We start from the raw sequence: 14,464 nt of genomic DNA, 5'->3' as shown, positions 1-14,464 counted from the left end.
AGACCAGACATTTTTGAAGATTTTCAGATGAAGCAGATATATGATCTGTTCACGTCGGAAGACAGCCGGGTAAGCAGATTCAATTCAACGACCGCAAGAACAGCAGCACAGGCCTGGAAGTCAAAGTTGGATAGACCAAGTTGATGTAAAATTCTTCCAAAAATCAGAAAGTTATAAAAAAATCCTCGGGAAGCGTTCCTGAATCAAGCTTGACGTGGGTTTCGTCGTTCATTAGGATGTACCTGTTGCTGTTGTCCAGAATCCGTTCGTAAAGTTTCTACCGATTTCTTAGGTACCTTGCTCTTCTTGTACGTCGTCAAGGAGTTCCTGGCGCCTTGATTCCTTGAACCATCCCAATGCTGGTTTTCGTAGTTTTTAGCCAGATCACGCGTTGATACCGATCGGTTACGTTTGATATGAGTTACTACTTTAGCATCCAACTGGGGCTGACTGGAACCAGGTTTTCTTCCGGATCTAGCCAGATCCTTCAAGGACGACTCGTTGCCATATTTGTCGATGATATTTTTTTCACGCTTGTGTGGTGTACTTAAAACCGTTTTAGGATTTGGTTGTATGTAGCACCCTTTACAGTGCACCAAGTGTGCAGAATTTTCTTTCTAATTTCATGATCAATACGAACCATAGCGAAGATTAAAAAATTAATCCAAACAAATTGATTGCGCAATACTTTTAAAGCATGTAAACAAACATTTGCTTGCATGTACAGGGTGACAAAAAAGTCCGGTCACACTTTTTTGGGGTCGCCTGTAGCCTACACGTTGCATCTCTCTGGTGCCATCTTTATGTCAAATGAAAGGGCTAACTTTGCTGCCCAAAGTGGCAGAGTTTCGTTTCTGAGCAGTTTGTTTACATTGAGTTGTGAGCCATGGCAGAGTTAAGAGCAGCTGTTATCGCTGAATATGTGAGAGGGTTCAAACCCGGACACATATTCAAACACCTAAAACGGCTCGGCATCAACCGGAAATTCGTGTACCGAACCATAAATCGGTACCTAGAGATCGGAGGCACCGAGGACAAGGCACGATCTGGATGACCAAGGTCTGTGAGAACTTCAAGGTTGAAAAAGATTATACGAGGCCAGATTCGCAGGAATCCCGCCCAATCTGCACGGAAGCTGGCCAGGAACCTTAAAATGAACCGAGAATCAATCCGCCTGCATCGTGCAAGGATTTTAAACTTACACTGTACAAAAAACAGGTGGTTCATGAGGTTACCAAAGCTACAAAGGACATGAGGTACCAACGGTCGCGGGAGTGGCTCGGTTGACGCGCAGATGATGAGATTAATTTTTCGGACGAGAAGCTGTTCGTTTTGGAGCAAACAGTCAATCGCCAAAATGATCGAGTTTGGAGTGTGAGGCTCCAGAAAGCTCCTGCGGACAATCTAAACGTTTCCCGGTTCCAAAATAAGACGTCAGTGATGGTTTTGGGAGCTATTTGCAAAATAGGGAAAACAGCCTCTTATTTTGATCGATAAAGGGGTAAAAATCAACGCAGCGTACTACTTGGACACGGTTGTGAAGAAAAATGTTCTGCCTCAAACAGAACTATTGTTTTAAGACGATTACTACTGCTCCCAGCAAGATGGCGCCACATCCCACACCGCAAAGATTGATCAGGCGTGGTGTGAGGAAATCTTGACCGATTTCATTTCGAAGAATGAATGGCCTCCGTCGTTTCCGGATCTGAATCCACTGGATTGTTTCGTGTGGGGATACATGATGTCGAAGCTGAACGACTATAAAATAACAAATTTGAAACAATTCAAGCGAGTTATTATGAAAATCTGGGACGAGATGCCAATGGAGCACTTGCGCGCCGCTTGCGACGGCTTTCCTAGATGTCTGAAGCTGGTTCGATCAGAGAATGGTGGTGTAATTCCGAGTTATCGTCTGTGAAGTATCTTTATGAGTTACTGAATAAAGGTATGAAAACCAGATTCAGATTTTCTTCTTTTTCTTTGAAATATTGAGATTTTCCTATGTGACCGGACTTTTTTGTCACCCTGTATGTACTCAGAAAAAAGTTCACCCATTTTTGAGTAAACTAGCTTTAAAAGTTGCCAACGACTTTTCGATACAGTTCTTATGTTGGAATTGTTTGTACATTCTGACCAACTTTAGTGAAATCTGTCACCCTAGTGTACATTAAGAACCGGCAACAAATTAATAGACTGCCGTTCGTACAGAACATAAGTCCTGACAGTTTCCAACGTGTTATTGAAAAACAAATCAGTATTCGGATAGAAGGGCACATTATTGAAGGCCATACATTTGTGATTTGTCTCGATATGCAGCTCACTTGGACATTGACTGTTTTAGGAGGATTTTCTGGAAAACTATCGACAAGTTAGACCCCGAGAAGCCAAAAGGACACATTTCTTTCAAAAACTACAAGAAAAGAACGCAAAGGCGCCAATAAACAACAAGAGCGTTATTTGTTTTCGTTTCGCTATATCGTTTAATCCCAAATCGGTCTGCCTTAAAATGTACTCAAGTAAAATCAATCCATCGTCCGTCCGTCCGTCCTTCTTCCGTCTCGTGTCACATCACACTACTAATAATCTTCTTGTTCTTTGATTCCAAAGTTTTGAAATTTGCTTTCTTTTTTTTTGTTGTGTTTAAAAATGATAATTGTGTGTGTATTTTAAAGTTTTGTGGAAAATAAAAACAGTTTTTTCTACTGTTTTGATTGCTATCAGCAGCGACCGATCGAATGAAAAAAAAATGGGAACAACTACGCAAACGACAAACGAATGAAACAAAGGAGAAAAATGGTAAAATAAATAGATGTCTATTATAGGTACAAAAAATATCGCTTACCATTTGCTATTTATAGATCAATAATTGCTTCTCTTATGTTTTGTTTTTCTCAGATTTGTGGTTACGAACACATTCAGTTTTTTTTTCGCTAACTTATCAACCAATTTGATGAGAGATAGACTGATAGGGTGAAAGAAAATTCGTGCAGGTAGATGGTAGATTACACTATTTAGTTGAATTCAAGTGAGGGATGAAACACAACTATGATGGGAACCTGTTCTATTGTTTGTTTGACATCGGTCCGTGACATCATCAAAAGGCGGTGAGGTTTTTGTTAACAGGGGATTATTTAGAAAGAAGAAAAAAAAACCGAACTCAAATAAAACTTCGCCGTTTACTTTCATAAAATCAAACACACGAAGAAACCAACAACAATCGCTATTGTTATTTTCTTTAACTCTTTTCGCTCAATGAATTCGATCTCGAATGTGCTTGCCAGAATGCTTCTTCTTAACAACTAATTTGTTTCACTCGCGTTTTTTCAGTAATATATTTTAGGAATTTGTTTCCTGTTCTAATTTTAGAATAATTTCGGAGACCAAACGAGAATAAGAATAAAAATGAATAGGTAAATTCAGTAAAATCAAAAATACAATTTTCTACCGGGTAATATTTTACTACCCCTTCTTTCTGTGTGCTCATGCTGACGTGTCACATTTCCACTCAAAACTAAGAGGGCTTGAATGATAACCACCAGCTGCTATTTAATCCTTACTTTTACATAATTTTAACGGTTTCGTATTCCTCCATACTGTCGGCGCTTTTTGTTTTTTGTTTGTTTTCAGTCACAGATTCTTAATTTTTCTTTTCAGCCAATATCTGTCTTATAATCTCGGAAGAAAGCCAATTTTTTGCTCGAATTTCCTTTAATCAATAAAAATGATTCCCTTTTTTTCGCAATGAGTTAGCTTAAGTGAGCAGAAAACATAGCTCTCGTCGTACGGTAGGAAGGCTGGCATGTACACACAAAGCACACGCGCGCTTCCAATACTTGTTTGCGCTCGCGGAAAATAAAAATCGAATAGCATTATTTTGTGTTTGTTTGAAACTTTAAAACTGCTCCCGAATTGGGTGGTTTGGATCACAACAAAACTGAAAGCCCGGGTACACTACTTTCTGTGTCTACATTTTTCCGTTTCGGAACGGCTCAACTGAATTATGAAGATTATGGGTTGCGCTGAAGTTGTTAGCAAAAGTTGTTGTTGGTTTGTCGTCTTTCTTTTGGTTTCTGTACTGTTCTAAACTTTTATCCCGCGATCGATTTTTTTCTGCACGCGCTCCTACAACAATCTACATATTTTGGTAATGACGATCATGATCATAAACAGACGACACAGTTCGCTTATTGTTTTTGGATTACAATAATCACTTGTGTTCATTCTTCTGCCATTAGTTGTTTTTTGTTTTGTTGATTTTTTTTTTATAATTAATCGTTAAACTACTTCTTCTAATTTTAGTGTGTGGTTTTTTGTTGTTGTATTGTTGTTTCTCTGCTTCTCCTTTTTTCCTTCCTTTTTTCGGATGAATATATTGGTTTGAATCGAACATAATGCATCGTAACGCACTGTTTTTTTTTTGTTTCAATTAGCAGGGAGGGGTTGTGGCGATGCTAGGCTGTGCTGTGTATATCTGAAATAAAAAAGATAGACAAAATAGATTCATTAATAATCATTTCGATCAAGAAGGTAATCTCAAATTTTCTTAAAAAACATTGCCGAGGTTTGGACAAGCTTGTAGAAAAAAATCTTGTTATTTAGAAAAGAAAAGACATTGTTTTCCTTCCTTGTGGTTTCTATCATCATTTTTAAAATTTGTGTAATTTTTACCAGTTTTGTTACTGTTTATTTGATCATTTTTGTTTCTAAATCATTTTGGTTTTTTTTTAATATAAATAGAAATTCTGTTTTTTTTTCCTTTTTCATCAATTCTGTTATTTATATAATTTTGGTCATTAATGTAATTCTATTATTTTTGTCATTTATAATTTTTTTTACAATTTTTTTTAACAAAACTACATATTTTTCCCTTTTTGAATTTTCGTTTTTTTTAGTTAATTTTGACATTTTTATCGCTGTTGTCATATTCATTTTTTTCCTTTTTTATAGGAATTTAATCATGAAGGAAGGCTTTTCATTGTTTTTGACTTTCAATATGATTTTTGTCGTTTTCTCATTTTTATGATTTTTGTCAAACTTGTAAGTTCTTCGTTTCCATCATTTTATTACTTTTACCATTTTGTTTTTATTATATTTTTCATTTGTATCCTTTTTATCATATTCATTATTTTATCAGGTTTCTATTTTTTGTATTTTTTGTTGTTATTTTTTTTTTTGTTATTGCCTATTGTCAATTATGTCGCATCAGAAAAACCCTTTTTTAAATTTTTTTTAAATTTTTTCATATGTCATTTTTTGCAATTCTTTTTTTCGATTTCGTTAATTTTCGTTAGTTTCGTTAAATTGTTTTTTTTTGTCATTTTTTCAATTTTGTCACTTAGTCGTTTTGTCCTTTAGCCTTTTAAGTTAAGTTTCATTAATTTTTGTCTTTTTTGCCCTTTTTATCATTTTCTTTTTCATTTTGATCATAATTGTGATTTTTGACATTATTATCATTCTTGTCGTTTTTTTCATTTTTGTTATTTAGTAATTTTTGTCACTTTTGACACTTTTGTCATTTTTGTTATTTTTGTCCCTTTTGTAACTTTTGTCATTTTTGTCATTTTCGTATTTTTTTTCATTTTTGTAATTTTTGTCAACTTTGTTAGTTTTGTGGATTTTGAAAATTTTGTAAATTTTATAAATTTTGACAATTTTGTATATTTTGTAAATTTTGTAATTTTTTTTTTCATTTTTGTTATTTTTTCATTATTGTCTTTTTATCGTTATTCGTTATTATCATATTTTTTGAATCTTTAGATGCGATTTTTGGCTTTCTTTTTTTGTCATTTTTATCATTATTATCTTTTTTTCACTTCTATCATTTTGTTTTGTGACTTTTGTCATTTTTTTGTCATATTAGTTATTTTTGTCATTATTGTCTTTTTGATCATTTTTATTGTTTTTGCCATGTTGATCCTTCCCGATTTTTTCAATTTTAAATTTTCATTTTTTTATCATTTTTGTGATATTGGACATTTGAATTTTTTTTCATTTTCATTATAATAATGTATTCTCTTTTTTCATTTTTGTCATTTATATTTTTTTTAAATTTGTATCATTGTTTAATTTCCAAAATTTTTTTTTTATTTTGGTCTTTTCTAAAATTTCAATCTGATTTTTAATTGCTGTCTTTTTTTTGCCATGTTTTATCATGTTTTTATGTTCTGTTATCAACTTAACAAGTAAAATGCCTTAATTAACAAACCTGATTTTAAAGAAATCTGGGGGGTTTTTTGGGTTTTTTTTTCATTTTTGCTATTTCTGTCAATTCTATCCTTTTGATATATTCTGTAATTTTAGTCACTTTTATCAACAATAATTTTGTTGTTTTGTCGTTTTTTATTTTTCCTATTTTTATCAGCTGTATCAATTTTTTTCATCGATTTGGGGCAGCCTTAAATCAAGAAACAAAAAGTCAAACACTCACCTAATATTATGTGATATTCCAGGACGAGTTCGATATAAGATCATTGTTCGTGCCGGACGACGTTGAAGACGAGGACGCCGACGACGCGGTGGAGCTGGTGGATGCGATCGACGCATTGTCACCGTTATTGCTGCTGGCGGCCCAGGCCAGCTGTGGCTGCTTCGGTCCCCAAATCCGCACCGTGCCATCATCGGAGGCCGACGCCAGCAGGGACGGATAGACCGGATTCCAGCTGACACAGTTCACGGTCCGGGTGTGTCCGACCAGGGTGGCCAGCGGTTCCTCCCGGCGGATGTGCCAGATGTACACCTTGTTGTCTTCGCTACCGCTGGCGACGAAACTTTCGTTCACACCCCCGAAGCAGGAATAGATCGTGTAGTTGCCCTGCGTCACGCCCTGGAAGCGTCGCACCAGACACTTGTCCTGCAGATCCCACAGATGCAGACCCTGTGACGATATGTTCAGCAATGCTAAGCGATCGGCCGAATTGACCGAGAACGTCATGATCGGACACTGTTCCTGGACGACGTTATAATCGGTGCGTGGATTGTCGAAGCTGTAACCTCTTATCCGGTAGTGTGTATCAGCAGCTAAAATAGTTTTGTTATCTGCACGGAACGCTAGCCCATTCACACGAACACCCTCCCAGTTGTCGTGCACGGTGCCTTCCAAGTCCACCAGGTAAAACTGACCTCGAGTGCCACCGGTGACGAAACGAGTTCCGTCCTTGTTGAAGGCAGCACATGTCAAACTGTCATCGGTCGAGTGAGAAACTTTTGTCAGGAGTTTTTCATGTTCCACGTCCCATATCCAAAGATCCGGACAATCTTCCGGACCGCATACGATGAAATATTTGGAATCGGGACTCCAAGCGATATAGGACACGCCATACGTGTGTCCATCGAAGGTTCGCTTGTTTTTAAGGATCAATTTAACCGGATCAACTTCCCAAACGATGACGGTGTTATCTTTTGATCCCGTGGCCAACCGAAGGCCATTTGGAGAAAATTTACAGAACCACACCTCGTCGGAGTGGTCGTTTAGAACATGTAGGGCCTGCATTGGGAACCCTTCCGATGAGCAGTTGTGGTCGACCAGCAAGGACACATTGTCGATGTTGGTACTCCAGGCCATATCGTGACATTGGCAGCGCTCGGTTTGCATTTCCACCGACTGAGCGAGCAGGGTGCGGAGACGTCTCGGGGGCAGCATGACGGTAGCCGGCAGGTACGACTGCAGCCGATCCATCAAACGAGTGCGTGACTTAACGCCCCTGCCATCCCAATGGGCCCTCTGATAAAGTTCTTGATTGTTGGTGCACATCATGTAGGACGACAACTGATGAACACGAGGTGTGTTGTGCTGCAGAGGGGTCAACTCGTTCCGAAGTACATGCAGAGCATCGATGGGCCGTCCCTCTTCAAGGAATTCTAAATACTTTTGCTCCAAAAGCAAGAACTTCATCTCGCTCATACTAGTCCGATCAGTCTTGGGATCGACCATAGTCTGAAGCTCTTGGAGGTCGTGATCCGCTTTGGTCCAGTCTCCTGAAAGTACGTGCTTACGGAATTTGGTCGCCGACGGATGCTCCAGACAACATCCCGATTCTTGCATCAACGCCTCAGCACTTCTCTCCAGCCCGATGTTCTTCAAATGTTGACCAATCAGTCGAACGATTTCCTGGTTTGTCTTATCCAGCTTGATCAACGCACGCTGAGCAGACGATTCACCATTGGTGTCTGTGGTGCCATTATTTGTCTGCCCATCCGACGGCTGCTGTTGACCATTATTGTTGGCGGTATTGTGTCCATTCATGTCATACGAAGAAGAATCCATCGGGGATGCTGCAGCTAGTGGGCCCCCGTTCAGATTGTTGTTGTCGTTTAACATTTTGCGTCGCTTGCTCTGGGGACTGGTTAAGGAGCCCGCTTCGCCTTCGAGCCCTTCCCCCTTGTCCTCTGCGGCGGTTTGCTGAAGTTCTTCCCTGCTTCTCTGTCGACCGCCCTCTGTCGATTGCCTCCTGCGACGGGAGGTCTTCCTACGATGCTGTCTCTGTTGTTGTTGGTCGCTGTCCTGATCTTCTTTTTGTAGCTGTTGCTGTTGACGCTGACGCCGACTCAGTTTGCCTGCTTTTTGATCCACTTCAACCGATTCGATCGGTCTGTTGCCGCCGCTACCAGAAGGTTTCTGCTGCTCTAGAACAACAACACTAGGCGAGGACGAGGCTGACGGTGAAGACGAAGAGGATGATGACGAGGTTGAAGGCGCTCTTCGCTTACTGCCACCGGAACCGGAACTCGACTGATGTTGATGGTGTAGGTGGTGATGCTGCGATGAGTTAGCGGCGGTAGATGAAAGGCTTTGCTGTTGGGATTGCTGATGTTGATGTTGCAGTTGGCTCGTGCTGCTCGTGCTCGGTACCGTGACTCGTCGTTCATTGGGGTCTTCTTCCGATGACGAGGACGACCTTGCCGAAGAGCCGTGCTTGTCCCGAACGTAAGCAATTTTGAGTTTGTTTTAACATTCAACCTGGGAAGGAGACAAGAGAATAAGACAAAGTTTAGTACAAATGCACAGCGAAAATAAAAATTCTTCTCGCTAAAAGACAAGTTTTCAGTACCGGGACGCAACGAGCTAGGCATTTCGGAGGCCCCTCAAGCTTTCGAATCATTCGCACTAATTCCTGCCAGCGTCATCAGTCGTCCCGACCCTAAGTTCGTTTGTGACGAAGTCGTTCTCCAGCCTGGGAATTCAGGCATCTTCTGATTCCATTGCTCTATTCTAAAGCTATGATCATTTAGTATCCGGGCACTTCATTTCGGTGATAGCTACGTTACTAGAGCCCGGATATGCAAAACTCTAGGTTCACTAAAGTAAGTTCTCCCTACGCCCCAGCAAATTATAAACGCGCCCTTCATTATGCCGGTTTGAAGTGGTACTCCAACCATGAAAGCTTCCTGTACTCGGATTTAGTAAAAATTATATTGGGTGGTATGAAAAAACCTTAGTAATTGCTTTTGCTAAACTGAATCGAGCAGTCGAGCAGTCGCTTAAAGCAATTGCTTCGGTTGTTATGAATAAAGTTTTTCTTGACAGCTGTTTTCTCAGTCAGGAGCTTTTACTTTTAGAACAAGCTAGTTTGGTATGAATAAAGCTCAAATCTGAAGCAATTGCTCGACAAATCTCATAGCTATTGCTTTATTTTCTAAGCATGCTCGGTAGCAGACTTTTCCAGTAAAAAATTCTTTAAAAACGTCATGAACTTATCAAATTAGCAATATTTCACTTCAAAACAATTCAAAAAGGTATTTTCAACATGGATAAAGAAAAGTTGAAGTGATAACCCAACTTTTTTCATATTCCTGTCGTTGTATAAAATCATTCGTCTAAGATGACAATAAACAAATCAATTAGTAAATATATCAAATTAAAAAAAAAACCCGGCTATAGTGGAAGAAGTCCCAATTGACTCAAAGTAAGAAATAAATTGTAATAATTTAAAATATTATACAGATCTCTCATTTTTATATAATTTTTTATAATCCTAAGATTTAAAAAAAAATCTAAATTAAAATGCGCGCCTATTGTCAATTTTTTTTATACATCGGATTATCCCGATCCGAATACATGTGGGAGAGCTTATGATAAATATTAAAGTTAGGTCATTTTTTGTTTAACAATATTCGAATATGTATTCATTTTTCTTTAAACATCAACATACGAGCACGCATTAACAAAAAAAATTCCGGTCGTTCTTACACGCACCACCCGCTTCGTCGACTTCAATGCTACTTTAGCCGTACTTTTCAATTTTCTGATCGTCTTCTTTCATTTTACTTTAGAAAACTTCAGATTCTGCTGGTTGGATAGCTCTATTTTTCGAAGCAAAAGCTATGTTCTAAGACTTTAGTACACATCCGCTAAGCAAATGTTTATTCATACCAAACTAAGCAAATGCTTTGAACTTTTGCTTTGATTGATTTCGAGCTAAGTAAAAGCTACCGAAGCAATTTCTAAACCTTATTCATACCACTAATTATGCTCTCTGAGTGAAGCGACTTTGCACCAGATTACCAGGTTAAATGCTTCTGTAGGAAAATTTCGACTTCAAGGACATCTTTCGCATCCTGGCCACTATGGACTGAGTTATCTGAGCTCAATCTATCAAATTCCCACGCTGCGGCTGAAACCATTGCTCATATCCTGAATTATGTCATGATCGTCACGTGCCAAAACGCACTATCAGTGAAAATCTGCGAATTCCATGGGTTACGACTGAACTGCAACATCCTGAAGACCGCAAAAAAGTGTGCCCTTCGAAACTACTTACAATAAGCAAAAATCACCTACACTAGGAGCAAGTTCACTCGTGATGGGAAAAAGTGGTAGAAATTTTGACACTGGTGGCACATTTTGAAAATTTTACCATGCAGAAATGTTTTCAAGATCTTTGGGCGTTGAATTTTTTTTACAACACTATTTCTATTCTGCCGAAAGTGATAAAAATCGAGCTAGTTTTGCATCACAGCATGCGTAAAAAAAATTGAAGGCTGCAGATCTTGAAAATAATTTAACATGGAAAGTTTTCAAAATGTGCTACCTAAGAGCAAGTTCACTGGTGTCGGGAAAAAGTGGTAGAAATTTCGACACTTACGGCACATTTTGAAAATTTTGCCATGCAAAAACATTTTCAAGATCTGTGGTTTTCTAGTTTTTTTACAACACGTGTTGTATTTTCGCTTGCTGTGATGCAAAAATAGCAATATTTCTATCACATACGGCTGAAATAGAAACAGTGTTGTAAAAAAATACAACGCCCCAAGATATTGAAAACATTTTGCATGGTAAAATTTTCAAAATGTCAAAATTGCTACCACTTTTTCCCAACACCAGTGAACTTGCTCTAAAGTGTCAAAATTTCTACCACTTTTTTCCCAACACGCGTTGAGTATAGCAACCGTCGGCTACATGCTTAGCGACGTAATAACACACATCGCAGTAATCGTTAAATTTAGTTTAGTCAAATTTTCACTTCCACTCTATACATTACTCAATAAAGACATATTTTGTAAATGCTCTGCTTAACTCATTAGGATATCTTATTTTTTGTTCCGGAAGTAAAAACGTGGTCAGCAAGACAAGCGAGGTAAAGGTTGTGGCTGTTTGGTAGGAATTTCGGCAATTGGAAATTTGAGGTGCTGACGCAGGATAGAGGGCTGCTGCATTGTTTGACGGATGCCATGGAGGACGAGGAGTTTGCGAGGGATCTTCCCGGAGACTCTATCGAGGTGAAGGTCGAGAAGATGAAAAAACTCAACGAGCGTCAGGACCAAGACAGTAAATGCAAGAACCTGCTAATCCATCGTATCAACGAAGACCAGTTGGACTACTGTAATGCGTTTGAACATGTTGGAGTTGCCGGTAAGCTTTATCTCCAAGAAGCAATTTCAAGATTTTAATTTAATTTAATTTAATTTATTAGAGAGGCTTGCTTGGTAGATTAGCCTCTATAAACAATTCCAAGAACTGCAACTGCAGGAAGAAGAGGACATCAAGCCATACCTTCTGAAGTTCGAGAAAGTTCTACGAGAGTTGCGAGCGATTGGAGTGAATTTGAAAGAAAAAAATTTCGTTTGACAGCTTTTGATCTCACTTCCAAAATCCTACGAGGCTCTGATCACGGCGGTGGGAACGATTCAACCGGAACAACTGACATGATGGCATAAATATGTGAAGATGTTGAGATTCGTCTCATCGAAGCAATCGACGCATGATGTTTGTTTATAATGAATAAACAATTAGTAATCGTAACCATGGAAATGGTTTAGTATTTAAGGTATAGTGAATTAGAAAGAAATAAATGTATTTCAAGTCAAGTTCTACCTCCAAGCAGAACAAATCTTTCCCAGAGTGCTTCCAACAACAGGTTATGAGCCCAGCACTAGTGGAAAGGAGGAGAAGCGGAATCAACAGTGGCAAGAAGGGCCAGCGCCCTTGGAAGGACAGCTAACCAGGAACCATTGGAAGGTCATTGAGACAGGAACCAGAGCCACTGGAAGGCCGTCGGTGCAGAGCCATATTGGTCGTTGACAGGTGACAGGTGCCATGGAAGGTCACAGTGCCATAGGTGAGGCGTCGCGCCAAATTAAGAGCGTCGAGCCGGAACCGGAGCCACTGGAAGATCGTCGGACCGGTGCCAGCAAGGGAGTCGAGGCCAGATCCACTAGTAGGTTGTCGCACCGAAAGCCATGGAAGGTTGGCGGGCCGGTATCATGGAACGTCGTCACGTCAGAACCAGGCGGTTGTCGTCAAACCAGGAGCCACTGTAGGACTTACGAGTCGTCAAGGCGGTGCCATGGAAGGTCGTCGGACTGGAAAGCCAAATGAAGGTCGTCGAGCTGGATCATTAGGCGTCGAGGTGGAAGAGATGGTTCGAGCCGCAGGAAGATCTCTGAGACCAAAGCCATGGAAGCTCGTCGGGCCAGAGCCGTTGGGAGGTCGTCGGACCGGAAGCTACTGGAAGGTCGTCGTGCTAAATTTCGGTGGAGGTCGTCGTGCTAGATCTCGGTGAAGGTCGTCTAACTGGTGCTATGGAAAGTCATCGAGTTGCAACAGGGGCGGCTGCATGTTCCGGTGCGTGCGTTGAAGAGGAGTAGCCCCATCTTCAGGAGGAGCCGCCGAAGGCAGTTAGAAGGCTGTAGAATACGTGTATTGAGAAAGAGTTTTGAGATATGTCTCATCGAAGCAGTCGATGAGATGAATAGCTACATACGCATGATGTTTGTTTATAATGAATAAACAATTAATTTGGTTTAGCTTCAAGAGTAGACATCAACGCAGCGGTGAATTACTTCAGCAGATTTCAATCGGTTCCTACCGATGTACACTGGAGTAATTTCAAACGGGTTTTGCGGTACCTAAAGCAAACGGTGAACTATGGATTGGAGTACCAACGGTCGGACGATGGCGAACCTTTGCGAGAATATGCTGATGCTGACTGGGGAAACCTGGAAGACAGAAAATCGTTCAGATGTTCGAAGTCAACCAACGAATGTCGGAGGAACCGAAGGAACGCGAGCGAATGAAGCATGTTGACATCCGTTTTCCCTCCGTTCGTGAGAAACTTCAAGATGGATTCTTCAGAATTAAGTACGTACCTACAACGGATCAAATTGCGAATATATTTACCAAAGGAGAGGAGAAAGAACCTTTCGAAAAGCTGCGATCCAAGCTAAGCTTATCTGGCTGAGCGGAGATGAGTATAGCAACCATCAGCTACATGCTTAGCAACGGAATAACACACATCGCAGTAATCGTTGAATTTAGCTTAGCTAAATTTTTACTTCCACATTACTTAATAAACACATCTTTTGTAAAGGCTGTGGCTAATTCATTAAAAGGCCAGTACATTAACGTTACCAAAACTACCTACGACGAGTACAACGTAAGCCCAAGTTCTGCCCAAAATCGTTTTGGAAGCATATGGACATTCAGAGGAATTAACCTGGTACCCCTACCCACATGTTTCTGAATGACATTACGGCTAACTGTGACCTCTTTGTCCAAAAATTTCCTAGTATATTTGCTACAGCTTTAACATGTCAAGAACATTTGGATAGTGTTGTCAGGAACATTTTCTCAAGCAGTATCAAACCTCAAAAATTATTTTTTTACGAGGGGACGGGATATCAGCTATTTGTCTGAAATTTTTATCTTACAAGCTTCGCTTTAGTGAGCTACCTTCGTTTCACTGTGAAAATAAGCTTATATGTTCCCGGTCTATGAAAAAGGTATAAGGAGAGATATCAACGTGGAATCTCGGTCTGATGTGCGATAGCATTCGAATGGATGACTTGGATCCCATTTTTTTGGTCCTGTGGACATTAGTTGTCCACGACAAGCAACCTGCGGACGATAACTTCTTTTGTACATTTTGTAACCCACAAAATTGCCATTGGAAAGCTTGGACGCTTAGGGTTCAGTGAATTTCTACTTGGCTGATTCCGCAGTTACTTATTCAAAACTGGGCGTAAATTA

The 14,464-nt window shown here is 39.8% G+C and overlaps 1 protein-coding gene across 1 annotated transcript; it reads right to left on the bottom strand.

The window, feature by feature from the left end:
• Nucleotides 1-3,157: 3,157 nt before the first annotated feature.
• Nucleotides 3,158-8,937, bottom strand: LOC129750620 (WD repeat-containing protein 26 homolog). The gene is made up of 2 exons (XM_055745608.1): nucleotides 6,428-8,937; nucleotides 3,158-4,471 (listed from the first exon to the last, which is right to left on the bottom strand). The coding sequence occupies exon 1, from the start codon at nucleotides 8,315-8,317 to the stop codon at nucleotides 6,434-6,436; it is 1,884 nt and encodes a 627-aa protein (XP_055601583.1). The 5' UTR covers nucleotides 8,318-8,937; the 3' UTR covers nucleotides 3,158-4,471; nucleotides 6,428-6,433.
• Between the last annotated feature and the right edge of the window lie 5,527 nt (nucleotides 8,938-14,464).

The sequence above is a fragment of the Uranotaenia lowii genome, chromosome 3, assembly GCF_029784155.1.
Source record: "Uranotaenia lowii strain MFRU-FL chromosome 3, ASM2978415v1, whole genome shotgun sequence".
In the NCBI taxonomy this organism is placed as follows: domain Eukaryota; kingdom Metazoa; phylum Arthropoda; class Insecta; order Diptera; family Culicidae; genus Uranotaenia; species Uranotaenia lowii.
Note: the sequence above shows the minus strand (reverse complement) of the source record. Positions and strands in the feature narration are given on the sequence as shown.

Coding starts and splice junctions, on each gene's coding strand:
- LOC129750620 (XM_055745608.1), bottom strand. CDS start 8,317: ATGTTAAACGACAACAACAATCTGAACGGGGGCCCACTAGCTGCAGCA.